Raw genomic sequence first — 22,257 nt, 5'->3', positions numbered from 1 at the left:
GGGGGGGGGGGGGGGGGGGAAAGGGGCGGGCCCAGGGCCCAGTGGAGTGTCCTCTTTTTTTATTTTTTAAATATGGTAACCCTAATGACCACATATATATAAAACTGTTTTATGGCCCGGCCTAGAGGGAGCTTTTTCTAACTTTCACTTAATGAATAAATTAAAGGAAGTATCACAGAAGAATGAACTCCCTTTCCTTAGATTTAGCCACAGTGCTCTACAAACTTCTGCACATCAGGTGACATGTGTTCTGATGAGCTCAGGTTGTCAGAGAGCTGAGTTGTATCATCACTGCCTAAGAGACCCTAACACAGGACTACACTGGGCTGACTATGTCTGTTCAGTGAGCACCTCAGACTGGAGAAGGGAACAGCTCTCATTCAGTCTTGAACTCTTTAGCAAGCACTTCACAAACACTTGCTGACGCTGGACTTTCTTTTCTTCTTCTCCACTGCCTCCAGTTGCAGCATGTGTGACAGTGACATCATTTCCCATGTCTAGGTCCTGTTCAGAAAGCAAAGGTAGTCACAGGTTTTGCAGGATGCAAGGCCCTTTGCTGCTGGGGATCAGGCAGGGTTTCCTCAGCTGGGAAGAGAAGCCATGAGGAGCATTTGTCTGTGAAGGAGTATTTGGACAGCGTGGGGGTTTGGTTTGGATGCCTGTCACAGGGATTTCCCATTTGATATGCCCTTCCTCCCACCAAATACAGCTAGACCAGTGTGACCTTTCTCCTAGCCACCCTCTGACTGGCTTTCCAGCCTCCCCATTCTGGCCTTTGGCTCCTGCATCCCAACTCTTCCTTCTCTGGATTCAAGTTCCTACCTCATTCTTCCCCTATCAAGATTTACTTTGGCCCCATCATCGCCACTTGAAGTGATATTCTTGGGGCCCAGCTTCCTCTGTGCTGAGCTCTGGAGCAATGCCTCTTCCATATGGCTAGCCCCTTCCTGCAGCTCAGGCTTTGGGGAAGGCCTCTTGAAGCAAGAGTGTATTTTTTTTCTTTTGGACTCAGTCTGCCTGGGTATCATTTCTGACCACTCTGGGCTACTCCTCCTCCTTCCCCACCTTTTCACTCATGCATTGCCTTTGGTTCTGACTGAGATGCTTACCCATATGGTAAGAATCCTCCAGTCTTTCACCTGTCTAGTTCACAGACTTGGAGGAAGTGAAGAATGGCTGAGTATTTCTACCCAAAGCACAGGGCTCTCTGCAGCTGCACACTCAGCATAGGCCTAAGGCCAGCTTTGTCAGAATACACTTCAAGTTCTTTTTCAGGAAATGAATAGCTCAGGGAATGGTAATGGGCTACAGATCCCCTTTTTGGCTTCAGGGCTGTCAGTCTATATGCTCTTGCAAGCATTAAAATTCATGTAAAAAGAAGGGGGTTGTGGAGACCTTTTCTCTGGACAGCTCAAACTGTACAAAAGCTCTGTAAGTTACAGTTGTGTAAGTTCATGCTGCTTCACATATATGAAGAATGTGATTAGGACGTGATTTTCTCAGCGACACTGAAAAAATATTCCCTGTCATCTGGCTCTGCACTGAAATTGTGAAGTGCATATTTTAAAGCTCTAACACCTCATGAAAAAGTTGCAAACAATTCTATTTTGAGACAGTTCTGCCAATGCTGCATATATTTCTTCTATATCTTTTCCCTTGTTGTTTCATACAAGGATATTTGCATGAAAACAGCATCTTTGTTGCTTAGCTCACTTGTTCCTATTGCCTCTTCCCACTAGATTCCAATCCTCTGTGCATGACATCACAGTTATTTGCTGTGGAACTGATTGTGTCACAAAGATCAGATTCTTCAAGTATGCGTAGCTGTGTATCCCACTGTACTTGCCATATGTGCCTTGCACACCAGACCAGAAGGTTTTTGAACAGTGTCTGTCAGGCTACACATGCATCATGTGCCCCTTGTGATCCCATAGAAGGGCATAATGGTTGGGACAGATGTGACTCTTTATTGGTTCCCTCTTACTGCCTGTGGCAGCAAAACAGAACTTGAAGCGTGTCCGACTTGCTAGTTCTTAGGTCAGGCTAAGCTTCTTCAGAATCTACTAAAGTCTTCAGAACTACTTCTGATTTGTTATCTTTGACAGTTGTGAACTAATCCTACCCTGGACCAAACTCTACTTGGTCAAATCCTACTGTATAGGGCTCCTTAACCTGGTGGACTCAAAACTTATGGGCTTCAAGCCCTGTCCATCTTGTAATGGACTAATACCCCTGAAGGATGACTGCACTAGGTACTTCTTCTGCCTGGGGGATTCACTCATTCTGAGCAGATGCTCAGTATACTTGTCTTTCTCTGCTAGAATGCCCAAGATGTGAGGCTGAAAGGCTGCCTTGTGGAGCAGTCCATGAAGGGCTCCTCAGACCCTGAGGAAACAAGCCCCGAAATCCTACTAGTGGACAAGCCAGCATCATCCAGTGCCCTGTGGAGGAAACAGGTAATGCTTCAGAAATGCATGGAGAAAACTTTACCAAGGAAAAGATCTGGCACCAACATCTCAGAGATGGGGATGTTGCCCTTTTGGGGATACTGGGAGGCGGTTGCTGGGTTGGCTTTGAATATCTTGTTAATTTGTAAAGCCCTTAATCACAAATGATACATACAAAGCTAATTCTATCATGCTAAACAAAGTAACAATGTTCAGGTACCGCTTTCAAAGCTGTACATGCTTTCAATTGCTTTTTATTGCACAAGAAAAAATGCATATGCTGGTTCTACACTTGCAAGTGGCAGCTGGCCAGTGAAGACTACATATTCAGGATTTAGAAGAGGTTACAGGTGGAGGAATATAACGTTGCCTGATTATTGTATGACTTCATGCATAAATAAGGATTTTTTTATAAAAGAAAAGCAAGCCATATTTTGCATCAAAATAGGAATACACCTCTACCTCGATATAACGCTGTCCTCGGGAGCCAAAAAATCCGACTGCATTATAGGTGAAACTGCATTATATTGAACTTGCTTTGATCCACCAGAGTGCGCAGCCCCGCCCCCCCCCAGAGCACTGCTTTACCGCGTTATATCCAAATTCGTGTTATATCAGGTCGCGTTATATCGAGGTAGTGGTGTATTTTAAATTTATTCCCAAAGCAAATATATTAAGGCAACAAGTATATCACTGTTAAATAGTCCACTGTTTTGAGGGGGAGATGAGAATCTACCATAGGTATCTTCAGTTGTACACATTAGAGTTGTGCATTATATTTTACAATAACAATTTGCACTTATAGCACTAGTTACCTGAGAGTAACAAAGCACTGCTATGAATGAATGAATGATCACATCACTGGGAGGTATGGTAGTGTATTAGCCCTATTCTGCAGAAAACTGAGACACAGAGATGTATGCCCAAAGTCACTTACAGCCTGATTTTTCAGAGACTTTGTGACTGTGATTGAAGTTAACCAAACTGTATGCGCTCCATAACTCTGACAATTAAGGTCAGAGCTGAAAGGAGTGGTGGAGCCAAAAATGGACCTCATATTTCAATGCACCTACAATGATTTACACAAGGTGAAAATCTAGCCCCAAAAGTCCTGGATCCCAGTCATTTATTCCAGCTATTAATTCTTCCTTCTGTTTGTAATGCATCCTGGCACAACTTATTGCTGTATTGGCTAGAAAGCGTTCTTTACACACACACACACACACAAAAGGCTAGTGCCCAGCACCTGAGGGAGAATTAATTCGCTTTCCTGTGCCACACACCTTCATCAGATCTCTTTTAGGAAGGAAATCATCAGACATGTTCCCCTGGTTGGGTGGGTGGGTGGATGGATGGGAACACACTGTGGTCTGCAGGGATCCTTCAGGCCATTTTTCCTTCTCCATTTTGATCTTTTCCCCTTTGGAGCAAGTCCCTCTCTTTCCTGATGCTCTGCCTGTGTTGCTCTGAATTATAAAGGTGCTGCTGCTGTGGAGCCTTGTTCCAAGCTAGACCCAGTTCTATTGCAAATGAGTTAAGCCTGCCAGGAGGAACAAATTGAATACTGTTCTTTCCCTGTCTGTTTTTAGCAGCTGCTATTATCTTGTCTCCTGTTGGACAGGAAGAAGCTTACCCGTCTGCGCCAGCAGTGCCCCATGGATCAGCTTTTTGGGTGGCATCGCTGGTTCTGGAGACTGAGGATTTTGTCACTTGTTTGCATAAAACTCCGATCTCTCAGGTAGCTTTTGAGGCAGTTTAGGTGACTGGGACAAGTGATGCTGCTCAGTGTACAACTTTTAGAGGTATCGTCCACCACTCCAAAACCCACATCCATTGGCACTTCAGAATAGGGAGATGGGGTTGCGTGTGCTGTATTACAACCAGAAAGTTGGGGATCAAACAATACAGGGGTGAGAATGACACAAAGGAGCTTCTTAAATGGGAGCTTGAACCCTTGTCGTAATTACATGGATAGTGGATTTATTCTGCAATTCCCTGTCCCAAACCTGAAAATATATACATTGAAAAAGAGGCATGTAACTATCTGGGACTCTCAGGGTAAGCAGAGTGGTATATGCAAACTCTTAATGGAACAAGAAGAGGTAAACTCCAGATGGACCATGTGTAACCCACACACATTTGGGGTGTGGTGTTCTGTCCCATCTAGTGGCACTGAGACCACTGAGAGAGAGTTAAATGAGTCTGCTCTACAGCCGTAGTTAACAGCCAGTTGGCTTTTAGCTCATGCAGTAGAGCAGGGGTTCTCAGACTTTTGTCCTGGGGATCCCTTTCACATAGTAAGCCTCTGAGTGCGACCCCACCCCCCCATACACTAAAAACACTTTTTAATATATTTAACACCATTATAAATGCTGGAGGTAAAGCAGGGTTTGGGGTGGAGGCCGACAATGTAATAACCTTGTGACCCTCTGAGGGGTCCTGACCCCCAGTTTGAGAACCCCTGCAGTAGAGGATTATGCACTAAGCTCCAGAGGTCCCAGGTTCGATCCCGCCTGCCCATGACCAGGGTCTGTCGGTGTTACACATGCATGCTCTAGACAGTGTGGGTTTGCATGAATGCTCTAGATGTGTATGGGTGCATGGGGCACTCTGGATTCGCCACATACACTTCACTGTTTATTTTGAATTACTCAAAAATACATTCTGATTCATGTGTTAACTGAGATATAGAATCATAGAAGATTAGGGTTGGAAGAGACCTCAGGAGGTCATCTAATCCAACCCCCTGATTCGCTTATGTTTCTGTAAGGAGGAGAGAAATAAGGGTTAGAGGGAGGTAAGTTTCCTCTGCTTTTCACTTGTCCATCTCGCATCATCAAAGACTTAGAGCTGTGCTAACTTGTCCTTTAGGCTGAGGAGAGCTGGCCACCGCTCTCTGTGGGGCTCATCAGTTCTGCTGCTGTGTTTGGTTGGCAGAGGTTCTTTGAGAGTAGCATGAGCCTTCTTCCTCCTCTGTCCACCCCTCCTGCAAGCTGCGTTTGCTGTCTCTGCAGTGTACCCACCTGCTGCCAACCTGGGGAGCAAGATGCCGAGCTCAGGAAGAAATGCTAGTTTAACAATAAAATACAGCAACGCCGCATCCGTCTCGTGGAGTTAATGGCACACAAGAGGGTTTGCAAAATGGACTGAGGGAAAACTCTTTAGTAATTTAATTCTGCTGCAGATTTTGTGCTGCAGAGAGTAGAATCTCCACCACTAGCTACTGCAGCTAAACAAGCATGTTCCCTCAGGAGAGTTCAGCACTGTAACTCTCAGCAAACACGGCCAGGGAATGAGTTCCTGAACTGGCATACTGTGCATGTACCTTTTTTTAAAAAAAGGATCATAGCATGAAAACAACCTGCATTAAAGGGAACTGATTTGAATACCAACCTCTATGCTCTGCCAGCTGCTCTAGTGTACTGATTCTCAGTGAATTATTTTAGACCACAGAAATCTCGTGGCATTAAGTTATGTCCTATTATGCTCCCATTGAAATCAATAACAAAGCATGACTTTAGTGGGAGCAGGATTGGACCCAGCAGGCCTTGTGCAGCATAGAATTAAACAGCACAAGAGAATGGAACAAACGAATCCCTGGAAGCAAGTACACCAAGTCCTAGGGAGAATTTTAGCTCAGTGTATCCTCTGAAAAGCAAGAACACAATCAGTGTCTCAACCCCCTGCATTAAATATTTTCAAAATTTAAACAAACGTATGTGTCCACTTTAAGAATTTGTCAGATCATGTGGCCCTGATCCATCTGAACCAATCTCCATGGAATAGTCCTGGTGTGAATTAAGAGGCTACCTTGAGCAGTGTAGGGCTGGCAGAATAGTTCTCCTGTCCACCATATAGCCCTGGCACAGTGGTATGCCCAGGAGGAAAGGGCTGTTCTGAGGTAGTAGAGTGGCGCATATGGCCTCTCTAACTTGCACTGGGAGCCTGACTCAGAATTAAGGAGTTGATAAAGTGGCTTAAAACAACCTTTGCGCACACCCCCTCCCGCAAGCAGTGCTTCCTGAGAGGTGCTGCTCATTCACTATGATCCACAGTCCACATTTATATGGAGCCTCAGCTGACAAACTTCTACTTTGTTGCTTCCTCAGTAAAACTAATTTAAATATTTGGGGCATATCAACTAATCCAGACATGATCAACAATATTTTTTAATTGGAGGGAGACCAGTGGAGGACAACGAAAATGATTAGGGGGCTGGGGCACATGACTTATGAGGAGAGGCTGAGGGAACTGGGCTTATTTAGTCTGCATAAGAGAAGAGTGAGGAAGGATTTGATAGCAGCCTTCAACTACCTGAAGGGGGGGTTCCAAAGAGGATGGAGCTCGGCTGTTCTCAGTGGTATCAGATGACAGAACAAGGAGCAATGGTCTCAAGTTGCAGTGGGGGAGGTGTAGGTTTGGATATTAGGAAAAAATATTTCACTAGGATAGTGGTGAAGCACTGGAATGGGTTACCTAGGGAGGTGATGGAATCTCCATCCTTAGAGCTTTTTAAGGCCCGGCTTGACAAAGCCCTGGCTGGGATGATTTAGTTGGGGTTGGTCCTGCTTTGAGCAGGAGGTTGGACTAGATGACCCTTCCAACCCTAATCTTCTATGATTAATTACTAAGGTTCAGCAAGGAATAAAAATCTACCTGTTAAGATCCCTGTTACTTGCACAAACCAGGTCCTAATTTACTAGTCAGCTGCCTAGCCAATGTTTGTTGTTTTTACTATGTGTATCTACTGTATCAAAATCCTTTTTCTTATGCTATTAAAATAATTTATCCCAGAGGCTGGGTAAACTGAGGGTTCATCTGCCTGAGATGGGAACTCAGAACACCTGAAAATCAAGCCTCACGTTGGTTGCCCCATAACTACATTATTGGAAACTTTTTTTTTAAATTGAGTTTTTATTTTTATTTTATTTTTTTAAAAGAGTTTTTATTTTCCCCTCCGTGTGTGTGTGTGTCCAAAATTATACAGGCACAAATAATTATGAATTCAATTGATTGTTGAGATGTTCATCAACCTGATTGATTCTAATATTTATAAAAATCATCATCATTCCAGTAATAAGGGGACATAAGGCATTTTGATAAGAATGTGGATTAATGGAGAACCTACATTGATTAGCTGCAAATTCTATTCCTGAGGACCAACCCTTCTACATATGGTGGGAAATGTAAAGCTTTTTCATCCTATTACTCAATCTTGAGGTGACCACACAGAGGAGAAATGGAAAATATAGTCAGAGATTGTGCAAGTTACTCAAGTGTGTAATGATCTTGGGGTTCATTAAATAACAAACTAGTAAATGAGAGAGGCCAAAAATTTTAAGAAAAAAAACTGGAGAGCATCTCTGGTGAACTGCTGCATACAGCCATACCGGGTTCCCAACCCCAGCCTCCAGGGCATACCTCCAAATTCCCACACACACAACACAGTCCCTTATGAGGGAGTGTCTCCAAATCACAAAAAGAACAGGAGTACTTGTGGCACCTTAGAGACTAACAAATTTATTAGAGCATAAGCTTTCGTGGGCTACAGCCCACTTCTTCGGATGCATATAGAGATATATCTCTTCAATATATGTTCCACTCTATATGCATCCGAAGAAGTGGGCTGTAGCCCACGAAAGCTTATGCTCTAATAAATTTGTTAGTCTCTAAGGTGCCACAAGTACTCCTGTTCTTTTTGCGGATACAGACTAACACAGCTGCCACTCTGAAACATCTCCAAATCACAGTCTTTCATAAGCATATCTCTACAACGTGATCACATCTTGCTCTGAAGGAGCTGGTGAGAGAATTTGGGTCCATTAAAGAAATGTGAAAGAGGTGTGATCTAGGGGTTTAAATATGGTGTCGGGACCAAAGGAGACCTGACTTCTAATCTTGGCTATGCCACTGTCTTTCTGTGTGGCCTTGGGCCTGGTCTACACTGGGGGGGAGGGTCAATGTAAGATACGCAACTTCAGCTACGGGAATAGCGTAGCTGAAGTCGACATATCTTATTTCGACTTACCTCCCGTCCTCACGGCGCGGGATCGACGGCCGCGGCTTCCCTGTTGACTTTGCTACCGCCTCTTGCCCTGGTGGAGTTCCGGAGTCGATGGGAGCACATTTGGGGATCTGTATATCGCGTCTAGACGAGACGCGATATATCGATCCCCGAAAGATGGATGGCTACCCGCCGATCCGGCAGGTAGTCTGGACGTACCCTTGGGAAAGTCACATTCTTTGCCTCAGTTTCCCAATCTGTAAACTATTTTATTTAATGAGTCTGTTTGAGTTCCAGACTTTACCAGCAGAGTATTGTGAGGAAGCCGTAGTTACACTGTGGGAAAAATTGACACACTTGACGTATTTCTTGAGAGTTGTCAATGTGGTGCCTTCTATGAGCAGTAAATTCACTTTAAAATAAATTCAAATGCTCTTTTTACAAATGAACCCAAGATTGCCCTGGAAGTCTCCATGAAATACTGCTTTCACCAGCCCAGTGTTCATATGCTACTATCATATATGAATCCTGTATATTTCTGTATTTTGTCATTACATAATATCTCTTTGTGATAAACAGGGGCCCTGCTAACTGCAATGTGATCTCTAATTCCTAGGTTATTGGAAAAACAAAGGCTCACTGCTGGGGGGTGGGGTGGGGGAGAATCCTTCCAACAAACTGAATTTTTCATTTAGCTCATTCCACAAGAGGAAAAATTGGCTTTCATACTTCCTTCTGCTGGTACAGGTTTCCAGCCCAACGGTGCTTTGTAGTCTAACAGGGTAGCAGGTGCCTAACTGAATCTCTTAGGTGGACAGGAAGAGTATGAATGGAATAGCTATCTATTTATTTATTTACTCAAATTTTACAATGTGCTTACCTCCAAATGTGTTTATTACTTAAAAAACACTCCTTACTCTTTAAATCACTAGTCAGGAAGACTCGATTTAATCATGGATTTCTATGTAAAAGTGAATTCTTGTTGGTGGTTATAACCTTAATACATATTCTTCACAACTCAGAGATAGATGTCGGTTTCATTTTTAGAAGGTACACATTATACATTTTTAAAGTGATTTATTTTGAAAACATTTCAGATTAGTTTTACAGCTATATCCGAAAATGATTGATTGTTTTGTTATTTCATTTACCAAAGGTAATTGAAGCAGATGTTTATGAAGTCATTGGGAGATGAACTATCTCCAGTTCAACAGGTTAATCATTAATATTAGGAGGAGGACATCACCAGACAGACATTTAAATTGTTTTATTTAACTAAAACAACAACGTTATGTATTCTGGATTTTTTTCTTCAACAAACATATAATATTTTAACAAAACAAGCATATGAATTTTTGAATTTAGTTAAACATTCAAGTTTTTTAAAATCAAGTTTGTTTTTGTTAAAATTGTTTTTAACTAAAATAGTTAAATGAAATATTAAAAAAAAATCGACTATGTCAGCCAGGTCAACAGGAGAAACTTAAAATATTGGCTTCTGCAGCTAACTCAGTTGTCGTCATCTTCATTTTCCTATTTGTTCATAATCTGGAAAAGAAAAACAAGCTTTCCTGCTTTTTCAGGTCCCAAACGATTTCTCAATTTAGAATGAATTAGTCCAAAGGAAGAAAATATTCATTCTACACTGGCAGAAGAAGCTACTGCTGTTAAAAGTGAAATTATCATTTCAACAGTCTCTGAATCCAAGTGCTTAAGTGACTTCCACCAGTTCACTGGTGTGACTTTCTATAAAACATCATCAGCAAACATATATTTCTTGAATGGTTCTTATTTCCAGACTGGGTCTCTTTTATGGCCTGCTGCCATTTTCCCTTCTAGTGAGAGAATGGTATAGTAGATCTCAAATCAGTGAAGGCTACACTCAGAAAGACCTCAAGACTTCTGGAATATGCTGCTCAAACAGTTTCACTTTCGTTTCTTCTGCCTGTCCCTCCCTTCTCACATTTATCTCCAGACTTCTTCTCCTTGTCCAGATCTATTCCGCCCTCAACAATCTTCTATTCACTGAACTTTTTGAAACTTTGCACTTTTAGAGAGAGGTAAGGGATTGACTCTGTGTACACAAATTTGCAGAGGGACAATAGGGTTGAGGTCTTATTTCTCACCTCTATATATTATTTATTTATTTATTTATTTATAAATGTTTTTGCTGTTAACAAGCATGTTATCTCTGGAGACACAAATACACAGGTTGAGAACTGCAAAACTAAGCATCTCTGATGGTATCTTCTAGACTGAGCACTGAGTCCCATTGGGTAGATAGAAAGATTAACCTAAATAATCTATACAGAAGCCCCTGGAATCCCATAAGATTGGGTCCCTAATCCATGAACAATTGGAACTCATCTACAAAACTTTTCTTAAATATTACATGAATATATTATCTCATACTATGAATTAGAATTTGTAATCCCTATTCCGTGATGAGATATCTTTGAGCTATAATGTATCTTAATTAAAACTATCTTTAGGTTTTGTCCTCAAAACGCATTTTATCAATCAATCAATCAATAAAGAAATCAGTTGTTTTTTATTTAAAAAAAAATTGTTGCTTTTTATTGACCTTGGCTGTATATAATGGAAACCACTTCAAGCCAGGGGGTGTGGCAGCAGCCCCTAGTTCCAACACTTCTGTATGGAATCCGCTCTCCATGATTCTAGTCACTCTGGTCACTGGTCTTGGAACACTTTTTAGTTTTGCTTTGGATTTTTTGACACCATGTAACCCGAACATACTTTTGTAGCATCTTTCTTCATTTTTCTTCTCCATCAGTTTTCGTTTCATGCAGATTGATAACTGAACACTCCAATGCAATGGTGTTTTTTAACTTATTTACCCTCTTATTTTTTTAACCTCCTAAATAATGACAAACACTTTAGACCAAACTAAAAGTTTAAATATTTTCCTTTCAAGTTTTCTTCATGGTTTGCTCCTGTCAAAGGAAGTTTCTTTGCATAAGTAATAATACTCAGTTCTTATAAAGTTGTCTAGTCTGTTATTTTTATAAACTTGTATGTTTATGAATAAATAAATATAGGTCCTCACTAGTGAACTGATGGAGCTTTCATGAACTATATATTACAACGTGTAGCCTATATAGAGACAGATCCTGGCCCTGTTCCAGCTCCTCTGCATCACTCTGGCAGTGCAAAGCAGCTGGGAGGCTAGCTCAACTGACTGGTTGGGGAATCCCCCAAAACTGGGGGGTTCTCACGTGGCATAAGGCCACATGCCAGTTCTTACACCAGTGGTGGGCAACGTGCGGCCCATCAGACAGTTTGTTTACATTTGCACAGGCGCCTGCAGCTCCCAGTGGCCACAGTTCGCCATTCCTGGCCAATATGAGCTGCAGGAAGTGGCACGGGCCACATGGACATGCTGGCTGCTGCTTCCCGCAGCTCCCATTGGCCAGGAATGGCAAACTGCAACCACTGGGAGCTGCGGGCAGCCGTGCCTGCGGACAGTCAGTGTAAACAAACTGTCTTGTGGCCCTCCCATGGATTACCCTGATGGGCTGCCGGCTCCGCACCACTGTCTTACACCATGCCCTTCTGGCATCTAGCCCAGGAGTAATGGCCAGGGAAAAGAGGGTATGGCCAGTCAATCACTACATATGGAAGACCTCTGGCTGTTCTATGTTGTCCCTCAGGCCTGGACTGGTGCCCACCTGCTATCTTCACTTTCTGCTCTCCTTTCCCCTTCCCTCCGTCAAGCTGTTCCAGGTGCAGAATAATCAATTCCAAGGATCTGCCACATAATTTTGGAGGTCCAATGGCGATGGACCCCATGTAAGAACCTAGAATGGAACTGATCGCAGTTTTGTGACAGGGAGAAAGGAGAATGAATGTTTGCTTGGTTTACTCCAGAATTGACATTAGGGTGACCAGGTGTCCGGCTTTCAACCGGAACAGCTGGTCGAAAAGGGACTCTGGCGGCTCTGGTCAGCACCACAGGCCGGGCCATTAAAAGTCTGGTTGGCAGTGCTGTGGTGCTAAGGCACACTTGTCCCTACCTGTCCTGGCTGGCACCGCGCTGTGCCCCAGAAGCGGTCAGCAGGTCTGGCTTCTAGGCGGGGAGGCAACGGGGCTCCGCACATTGCCCCTACCCCGAGCACCAGCTCCGCACTCCCGTTAGCTGGGAACTGGCCAACAGAAGCGGGGGGAGGGGCAGTGCCTGCAAGCGAGAGTGGCGTGTGGAGCCTCCTGGCCCCCCCCGCCTAGGACCCAGACCTGATGGCTGTTTCTGGAGCATGTGCAGCACGGTGCCAGGACAGAAGGCAGCATGTCTTAGTCCACCCACTGCGCCGCTGACCGGGAGCCACCTGATGTAAGCCCACACCCCAGCCCTGAGCCCCCCCTCAAACCTGGAGCACCCTCCTGCACCCCAAACCCTTCATCCCTGGCCCCACTGCAGTGCCCGCATCCCCAGTCCAGAGCCCTCATCCCCCCTGCACCCTCATCCTCCAGCCCCATCCCAGAGCCCTAATCCCTCCTGCACCCAACCCCCTGCCTCAACCCGCAGCCCCCTCCCACACTCCAAATCCCTCAGCCCCACCCCGCAGCCTGGAGCCCCCTCCTGCAACCGAAACACTTCATCCCCATCCCCATCCCCATCCCAGAGCCTTACCCCCAGCCGGGAGCCCTCACCCCCTCCCACATCTCTGCCCCAGCCCAGAGCTCCCTCCCATACCCGGAACTCCTCATCCTTGGCTCCACCCCAGAGCCTGCACCCAACCCCCTGACTCAACCCTCAGCCTCCTCCCGCACTCCAAATCCCTTGGCCTCCACCCCCCAGCCTGGAGCCCCCTCCTGCACCACAAACCCCTCATCCCTGGCCCCAGCTCAGAGCCAGCACTCCAAGTCCAGAGCCCTCACCCTCTCCCACCCCCCTGCCTCAACACGCAACTCCCTCCCACATTCTGAATCCCTCGGCCCCACACCCCAGCCTGGAGCCCCCTCCTGCACCCTAACCCCCTCATTCCCAGCCCCACCCTAGAGCCCACACCCCCAGCTGGAGCCCTCACCCCCTCCCGCACCCCTGCCCCAGTCCAGTGAAAGTGAGTAAGGGTGGGGGACAATGAGCCACTGAGGGAGGGGGAATGTAGTGAGTGGGGGAGGGGCCTCAGAGAAGGGTGGGGCAGGGCCTTGGGGAAGGGGTGGGGCTAGGGTGTTTGGTTTGGTGCAACTAGGAAGTTGGCAACCCTAATTGACGTAGGTATTGCTGACTGACTTGGACAGTCTTTTAAATGAGCACATGCAAATAGATGCACTTGCAAATTTTGTGGGTGAATCCTCCCCCAAATGCGTGTTCAAAATGGCAGTTGTGTATGTTACAAACTGTTTTGTGCAGCCAAATTTCAATTTGCATGGGCACATTTTGTTGCTGCTTTACTGGTGACTCTTTCATTATATGTCCCTGTCTGCCTGGATCAGGACTCCTACATTTAGGGATGTGAGAATGCAAACCCTGCTTCCTTTTCCTTGTATGTTTCATTATATATAAATACAAATGATCATCTTTTTGATTTTTTTTGTCAAGATTGCAATAGCTCCCAGTTCACTTAGCATAAGAGATAATTAATTTGCATTAAAAATCCCTGGGCTACCAATTTATCTGTTGCCACTTACTGATGTATGTTACTTTAAGTTAATTATACTTATCACTCTAATTATCACTAAACTTGGTATGTTTTGATTACAGTTTTAAATAGAATATATTGAAAAGGCACTCTTCCGCCCCCACCCCGCCCCATCCCTAAGTGATTCTGGAGTAAATTTCTATACATTAAAATGGCCGCCTTTTGAGACAGATGAGTGATAGAAGAGATGCGTTTCATTAAGGTCCTGTACTGAGATAGATAATACTAGAGACAGCTTTAAATGCATTAATATCCTTGAATGAGTTTAGGAGGTTCCAGCTTCTGATTATGAACCCTTTGAATTACCATCAGCTGCCCTTGTTGCATTTTGAGAAATTGGAATGTCCTCACATAATCTTCTGCAAACTGAGAATACCCGAGAATATTTGAGACAAAGACATAGGAAACTATTCATACCAAGAGGTTGTATTGGAATTTAGGACCAGATTAGGGATATTAGGTATTCCAGTTAGACACTCTGCAAAGCTCAGATCTTGAGCAGAGCTAAACCAAGGATATCAGTGTGATTAGAGCTGAGGCTTTGATTTTGGTGAGATAGGTGAGAGTTAGGATCTGCCTCTGAACTTCACTAAAATTCAATGGTGTTTGGATCCTGAGATTTTGTTTGCACTTATCCCTGGTTTCAGTAAAAGAAATTTGTTTGAATGGCTTTCGAGGGAAGGGGAAGCAGGTATTGTTTTTATGTTCAACTTACTGTTTCCAATTAATTAAGAGAACAATATAATAATTAATTCTCAAAACAGAAGTTACTTTGGATTTGTGACTTGTACATTGGCACTAATATCAGAATAACAATAAACATGTATTATTGAATTCAGCCAAACAGAATTATCTATCTTGTTATACATTTGGCAATTAAATTATTACTATGTCTGTGTACCCTCTGTAGGATAGAATCACGACTGCTTAACTAAGTGTCATAGGCTGTATACTCCAACAGCTAATGGAGATTTTTTTCACCGCTAATGGAGTGGGTGAAAGGTGTGTGTGTGTGCTTTTGCAGTAGGAAGCTCTGAATTCTTTCGTATTAGTCACTGTGAAGTTCCAACTGGCCAATGTGTGAAGTACAGCGACAACCATGAAGTGCAAATGGTCACGGATTGGTTACAATAATAAGTATCTTAAATTGGCACTCTAATATTACATCAATAGTTTTAGTGCCTGAGACACACTTTTTATTAAATTCTGTTCTCAACATGTAAATTGTTTAGATTGCAAGCTCATTGGGGCAGGGACTATAATTTATTATTATTATTTGTATTACCATGGCAAGATAGCGTACTAACAGTATTAATCTGTGGCCTGGAAGCAGCAGCATTAAGTGAAAGAGACATCAAAAGGCTGGAGAAGGTAGAGATAAGAATTGTTTTTTGAAAGATGGCATTCTTAAAGTGGAATGATTTTAAGACAAATGAGAAAGGTAGGAGAGTAGGATGTAAAATCCAGAGTATGGGATTAGCTACAGTTGAAAAGGTTATGATGATGCAGAAGACAAACAGATGATAGGATGCCAAAGAAAATAATGTGCACACAATCAAGGTCAGTCCAACCTAGAGGCTGACTATTGACTAAATGGCAGGACATTGTACGCAGGGGCAGGACCATGGGCTTAATGGAGGAACAGGCCAGGGACAGGAATGCATGGTGTTGCTGTATTGCTCCCGTTGTCTTCAAAGACGGTCCACAATAAAAAGAAGAAGAGGATTACTCTTATGCCTAGGACCTCATTGTGCTAGGTGCAGTGCAAACACAGAACAAAAATGGTCCCTGACCCAAGGGGCTTACAGTCAAGTATTGTGTGTTTGTACAGTGCATAGAAAAATGGGGCCCCACCTGGCTAAGGCTCTTAGGCACTTCCAGCAATAAAAACTCCCACTGAATTTAGTGGGCAGTACATATATATATATCTGATTGCAGATTGGGCCTCAATGAAAGACCCATAATAGAGAGATCATAGCAGTTGCGGGGGAAAAAAAGATTCCCACAACAAAGAGAAGAAAAAATCTAAAGAGAAGAAGGCAAAATGCTTACTACATAGTCAGACTCTAACAAGTATTTCTAAGCCTCTGAGAGTTGATTGCTGGGGGAAGGAAAAGGGCAGCCAATTAAAAATGCAGTATCCTCTCCACACAACATACTAAAAGTTTGCCAAAAGCCTGTTGGTTGCGTGGCTGAAATTAAACAGCATGAAATTCATTTCAACAATACAGTAACAGCACGTCACAACTCTTTACCTTTCACTACACAATGTGAATGGCTTAAACAAAGTAATTTTCCTTTAATTACCTAGAAGGTGTAAGTCTGTTTTGATTTTTGGTTTCTGTGCCTTGGTGAGGCCTTTAGAAAAACCCACAGGAGGTGGGCAAAAGCAGAGCAGACAGCTCTTGGAAGTCATTGCTGCCTAAATATAACTTGTCATTGCAGAAAGTTACAGTCCTCTATGTAACAAATGGAATTGGCTGCCCACCAGGTTTCTTCAGTGAAGGATTACAAAAAGTGTGTGCTATTTGGAACTTGCTTTCAGTGAAAGTAAGTGGCCTGGTATAGAGCTGGGATGTATGGCACTTCACAAAATTCAGGGTACTCTTTGCATTTGTTTCAAAGTGGAATGGAGGAGATTGCAGTGATATTTTACTAACTAGTGGATAATTCTGAAAGCCACCCAACCGCTGCACACATTTGGTGAACGTTTTATGTCAAGTTGTTAAAAAGTTCAGCAAGTTCTAGACTAGGTGGATTGAACCCCTCCCCATTACTTAGTGTGGTTGTGGTTCCAGTAAATATGATGATCTAGAAAAAATAATTAATAATAATTGTAGTAATGAAAATCTTTTTCTGGGTGGTTGTTCTTGAGTCAGTTTTTTTTTTAATGTAACTGTTCAGATTAGGAAAAACATATGCACCCACAAAATATCAATATTATGGTACCCAGAACATAATTTAGTATAGATTGTCATTAAAGTTTTCTATTGTAGTTAAGACAACCTAGAGAATTTCAACCTTCTGTGTTCACATTGTCCTCTTGGTCTCAGTCTAAAGGAGGACTTCTCCCCCGTCTCCCCCCCCTTTTTTAAGGCTGAAGAAAATCCTGCCAGCCAGTTTTTTGGATTATTGATGAGGGAAGCAGAAGGGACTATTCAGATTCCTTTTTGTAAAAAAAACAAAAAACTGTCCATTAATACTAAACAATGTGACCAAAAGAAGAGATGGCCAGGAGGGTAACCTTGTAGTGGTGACTCTACCATTCTGTGTATTGAGCCACAGAGATAGGGCTGCCAGGTGTCTGGTTGCCGGTCCTGGCTCCGCACTGAGCCCTGGAAGCGGCCAGCAGGTCCGGCTCTTACGCAGGAGGTGGGCCAGGAGGCTCCGTTCACTGCTCCTGCCCCAAGCACTGGCTCAGCACTGCCATTGGCTTGGTACCACAGCCAATGGGAGCCGGGGGGGGGGCGGTGTCTGTAGGTGAGAGCAGTGCGCGGAGCCTCCTCGCCCCCCCGCCTAGGACCTGGAGCTGCTGGCCGCTTCTGGGGATCAGTGCGGAGCCAGGGCAGGCAGGGAGCCTGCCTTAGCCCCACTGCGCTGCTGACAGGGAGCCGGCCGAGGTAAGCCCACACCCCAACCCCAAGCCCCAACCCCCTGCCCCAGCCCTGAGCACCCCCCAAACCCAGAGCCCCCTCCTGCACCCCCAGCCCAGAGCCCATACCCCCTCCTGCACTCCAACCACCTGCCTCAATCCTCAGCCCCCTCCCACAATCTGAATCCCTTGTCCCCCTCTCCTCCCAGCCTGAAGCCCCCTCCTCCAACGCTAGGGTTCTTCTTCGAGTGATTGTTCACGTCCATTACACATTAGGTGTGCGTGCGCCGCGTGCACGGACGTCGGAAACTTTTTCCCTTAGCGGCTCCCATCGGGCCGGCAGGGCCCCCTCCTTCCCGCCAGAGCGGCGCCCCGCTCCAGGGTATATATATCCCTGCCGACCCGACCCCTCCAGTTCCTTCTTACCGTCCGTGGTGGCGTTGGAACAACTCTGTCTCTCGTCTGAGAGTGTCCCTTAGCAATAGTCATTAGTGTTATCTAGCAGTTATCAGTTAGTTTGTAGTAGTGTTGAGCCAGTAGTTAACAGCTCATTAGGGTACTTAAAGTTCCTGCCGTGGTTGTTTGTTCAGCCCCGGCACCGGCCCTGGGCGGCGGGGTTTGCCGCACACCCAAGGCTTCAAGGCTTGTGCCACATGCTGCAGGCCTATGCCATTGAGCGACCCCCACGCCTCGTGTCTCCGTTGCCTGGGGGAGGCTCACCAGAAAGAGCGCTACAAGATCTGCAAGGCCTTTAAGCCCAGAACTAAAAAAGAGAGGGACTTTTGCCTTAAGCAGCTGCTCATGGAGACGGCGTTACAGCCCTCCACTTCGACGGCACCATCTGCCTCTGTGCGGAGCGCCCCGGCATCGGTGCGGGAACTGGCGCCGGCGGGTCACCCGAAGCCCGCGGCACCGACCCAGCGGGGAAATACACGACGCCGATCGTCTTCGCCGGTGAAAGCGAAGGGCCAACCTAAGGCCCGAGGACGCTCCCCGCACAAGAGGGCGGCACCGGTAAAGACCTCGAGTGCCCCTAAGGCCCATACGGCCCCAACACGGACCCCGGTAGTGGCTCCGGCGCCGAAAGGCCCGTCGAGCCCCGGGATGGGCGCGTCGAGTGAGGATGAAGGGCTGGAGGAGCTCGTGGAACAGCCCTCCACTCTGGACACGTTTGAGGTAGCTAAGGACCTCATTGCTTTGTCCGTCGAGGCCCCGGCACGCGCTGAGGGCGCTCCGCCGATGCTGCCGCGCAGAGGCAAGCCGGCGATGGTGCGCCCATCACGGTCGCCGTCTCGGCACCGCTCCAGGAACCGGTCCCGGTCGAGCTCCGCCTCGGTGGACTCCCGGTTGCCCTCAGCGCAGGAAGCACCGCAGCAGTCGGGCTTCAACAAGCGGTCGGCACCAACTCAGCAATTGAGCACGAGTCGGCACCGCGAAGCGTCAGCGGTTCGTTACCCAAGGCCGACCAGCCGTAGCCGTTCCCGGTCCCGCGATCACCGGTACCGTTCCAGGTCCAGGTCGGCGAGGCGCTATTCCAGGTCCTGGTCGAGGAGGCGCTACTCCCCAAAACCGGACCGGCACTGTCCTACGGCTCCACCGTGGCCTTCCAGGTCACCGTCCGTGGTCTCGGGGACTGACTCAGACCGGTACGGCGGGTATGCCCATAGGTCACAGGCCAGCAGGGACTACGGTCAGTCCCAATGGGGCCAACCGAGCCAATGGCCATTCTGGACACCCTGGGCCTACCACCAGCAAGGGCCCCCATCGAGGGCCTCGAGATCCGGGCCATCCGAGTACCGATCCCGCTCCCCGCGGCACCGGCCGCCATCGTATAGGGAGGCAACGGTCTCTAGACCACCGGAGCGGGAAGGAGTGGACTCGGCACCGAGTACGGTGCCGTCCCAATCCCACGCTGTGGGTCAGGCCGCAGAGGAACAACTGGCTGATGCCGGATTGCAGGACAATGAGGATGGGCAGAAGGCCCCAACCTCTTCCTCCTCGCCAGACGAGGCGGTAGCGGGCACACTGGTGTCTGGCCCTCCCCCAATTGACCATCGGGCACACCAAGACCTGCTTCGCCGGGTAGCCCTCAATCTGGGCTTGCAAGCGGAGGAGACTGTAGAGCAGGACGACCCCATGGTCGATATCCTGAGCCCAGAGGGCCCCTCCAGAGTCGCTCTCCCGATTATACGGACAGTACAGTCCAACTATAAGACGGTGTGGCAAACACCGGCCTCCAGTGCGCCAACTGCAAAAGGCGTGGAGAGGAAATACTTCGCCCCATCTAGAGGTTTTGACTTCCTCTTTCTACACCCGTCCCCCTGTTCGCTGGTGGTCTCGGTGGTCAACGAAAAAGAGCGGCATAGCCAGCAGGCTCCTGCCCCCAAGGGCAAGGAAGCTAAGAGATTGGACTTATTCGGGAGGAAAGTCTATTCATCTGGGGGCCTTCAACTGAGGATCGCCAATCAGCAGGCGATTCTAAACAGGCACAATTTTAACTCTTGGGCATCAGTTGCCAAGTTTAAGGACTCCCTCCCACCTGACGCGCATCAGGAGTTCACAGCCCTGGTGGATGAGGGAATGGCAGTGGCCAAGACCTCATTGCAGGCCGCACTAGACTCAGCCGACGCTGCGGCTAGAACAATTGCGTCGGGAGTCGTGATGAGGCGTTCAGCGTGGTTGCAGACTTCAGGTCTCCCGCCAGAGGTGCAGACCACGCTACAGGACCTCCCGTTTGAAGGTTCGGGCTTGTTTTCCGACCAGTCGGACGCCAGGCTACATAGCCTTAAGGACTCACGAGCGACCCTTAAGTCGTTGGGTATGCATACTCCGGTAACGCAGCGTAAGCCCTTTAAACCCCAGCCACTGCAAAGGCAATACCACCCTCGCCCCGACACGAACCGTACCGCCGTCGAGGCAGGGATAACAGACGGAGACGTAACAATACGCCTAACCAGGGCCAGAGTCACGGCCAGGGCAAGCCACAGCCGGGGAATAAACCAGGCTTTTGAAGCTACGCCCGAGGACAGTGTACCATATTCCATACCGGATCCTCCTCTGTTTTTCAAAGACCGCCTGTCCCATTTCTACCGGGCATGGTCGCGCATAACATCGGACCAATGGGTCCTGCGCACAGTGAAGGCGGGCTATACCCTCCAGTTTTCCTCGCGCCCTCCCTGCCATCCCCCTTCCCCGTCCCTCTTCGGGGACCCTTCTCACGAGCAACTTCTCACGCAGGAGGTTCAGACCCTTCTCGCTGCTGGAGCAGTAGAAGAGGTCCCAACAGACCTGAGGGGAAAAGGATTCTACTCCAGATACTTCCTGATCCCCAAGGCAAAAGGAGGCCTCCGTCCTATTTTGGACCTGCGCTATCTAAACAAGTTTCTGATCAAAGCTCGCTTCCGTATGGTCTCCCTGGGAACTATTATCCCATCCCTGGATCCGGGGGATTGGTATGCTGCCCTCGATATGAAAGATGCCTATTTTCACATCGCAATCAATCCGGCTCACAGGCGATTCCTGCGCTTCGTTGTCGACCAGCGCCATTTCCAATTTACGGTCCTGCCCTTCGGCCTGGCGTCAGCACCATGAGTGTTCACGAAATGCATGTCCGTGGTAGCAGCCTTCCTTCGAAAGAGAAGGATGCGTGTGTTCCCGTACCTGGACGATTGGCTACTCGCGGGCAGGTCGGAGGCCGAGGTCCGATCCCACGTGACGCTGGCCTTGCAGACGTTCGACAAGCTCGGCCTCTGGGTCAATGTGCCCAAGTCCACGTTAGTCCCCACACAGAGGCTGGACTTCATAGGTGCAACCCTGGACTCGGTAACCGCGCAAGCGAGCCTACCAGAGGCACGGTTCATGTCAATTCACAGAGCCGTAAGCTCAGTCCAAAAGTTCCCCACGACAACGGCAAGGTGTTGCATGCAGCTTCTGGGGCATATGGCAGCTTGCACACACGTGGTCAGACATGCCCGCCTGAGGTTCCGGCCTTTACAGTTGTGGTTCGCCCACACGCATCGCCCCAACAGAGACCCATTGGATCAAGTAGTCACGATCCCAAACCAGGTGCTCCGCTTGCTACGCTGGTGGCTCGATCGCCAACAGGTATGCGAAGGGATCCCCTTCGCTGCCCCACAGCCCACTCTGACGTTGGTAACAGATGCATCGGAACTGGGTTGGGGGGCGCACCTGGGGGAACTGCGGACCCAAGGGCTGTGGTCCAGAGAAGACAAGCTGCTTCACATCAATCTGAAGGAGCTAAGAGCGGTTTGCCTCGCCTGTCAGACCTTCCGCGCCACCATAAAAGGTCACAGCGTGGCAGTCCTGATGGACAACACTACCGCCATGTTCTATATAAACAAGCAGGGCGGGTCCCGGTCTTCTCCCCTCTGTCACGAGGCACTCCAATTATGGAACTTCTGTATAGCCCATGCGATACACCTCATCGCGACGTATCTTCCGGGGATTCAAAACGGCTTAGCAGACCGCCTCAGCCGATCCTACCGAATGCACGAATGGGCGTTGAGGCGAGACGTCCTGCATTCGATCTTCCGG

At 47.2% G+C, this 22,257-nt stretch overlaps 1 protein-coding gene across 6 annotated transcripts in view; it reads left to right on the top strand.

Annotated features, from left to right (window-relative positions):
* CACNB4 (calcium voltage-gated channel auxiliary subunit beta 4) overlaps positions 1-22,257 on the top strand; it is a 200,627-nt gene that overhangs the window by 95,506 nt on the left and 82,864 nt on the right. For 3 of the 6 annotated variants that reach the window (XR_004647649.1, XM_034785405.1, XM_034785410.1), the window contains exon 2: positions 2,322-2,456. The exons of the other annotated variants lie outside the window; for them this stretch is intronic. Coding sequence is in view for 2 of the 3 variants with exons in the window: in XM_034785405.1 (XP_034641296.1) it covers positions 2,322-2,456 (135 nt within the window). In the remaining variant the exon portion in view is untranslated. The remainder of the gene's footprint in view (positions 1-2,321; positions 2,457-22,257) is intronic. 6 annotated transcript variants of the gene reach the window in all.

This window comes from Trachemys scripta, chromosome 11 (assembly GCF_013100865.1).
Source record: "Trachemys scripta elegans isolate TJP31775 chromosome 11, CAS_Tse_1.0, whole genome shotgun sequence".
NCBI classification, from domain to species: Eukaryota; Metazoa; Chordata; order Testudines; family Emydidae; genus Trachemys; species Trachemys scripta.
The sequence above is the reverse complement of the archived record's forward strand: the minus strand, read 5'-3'. Positions and strand labels throughout refer to the sequence as shown.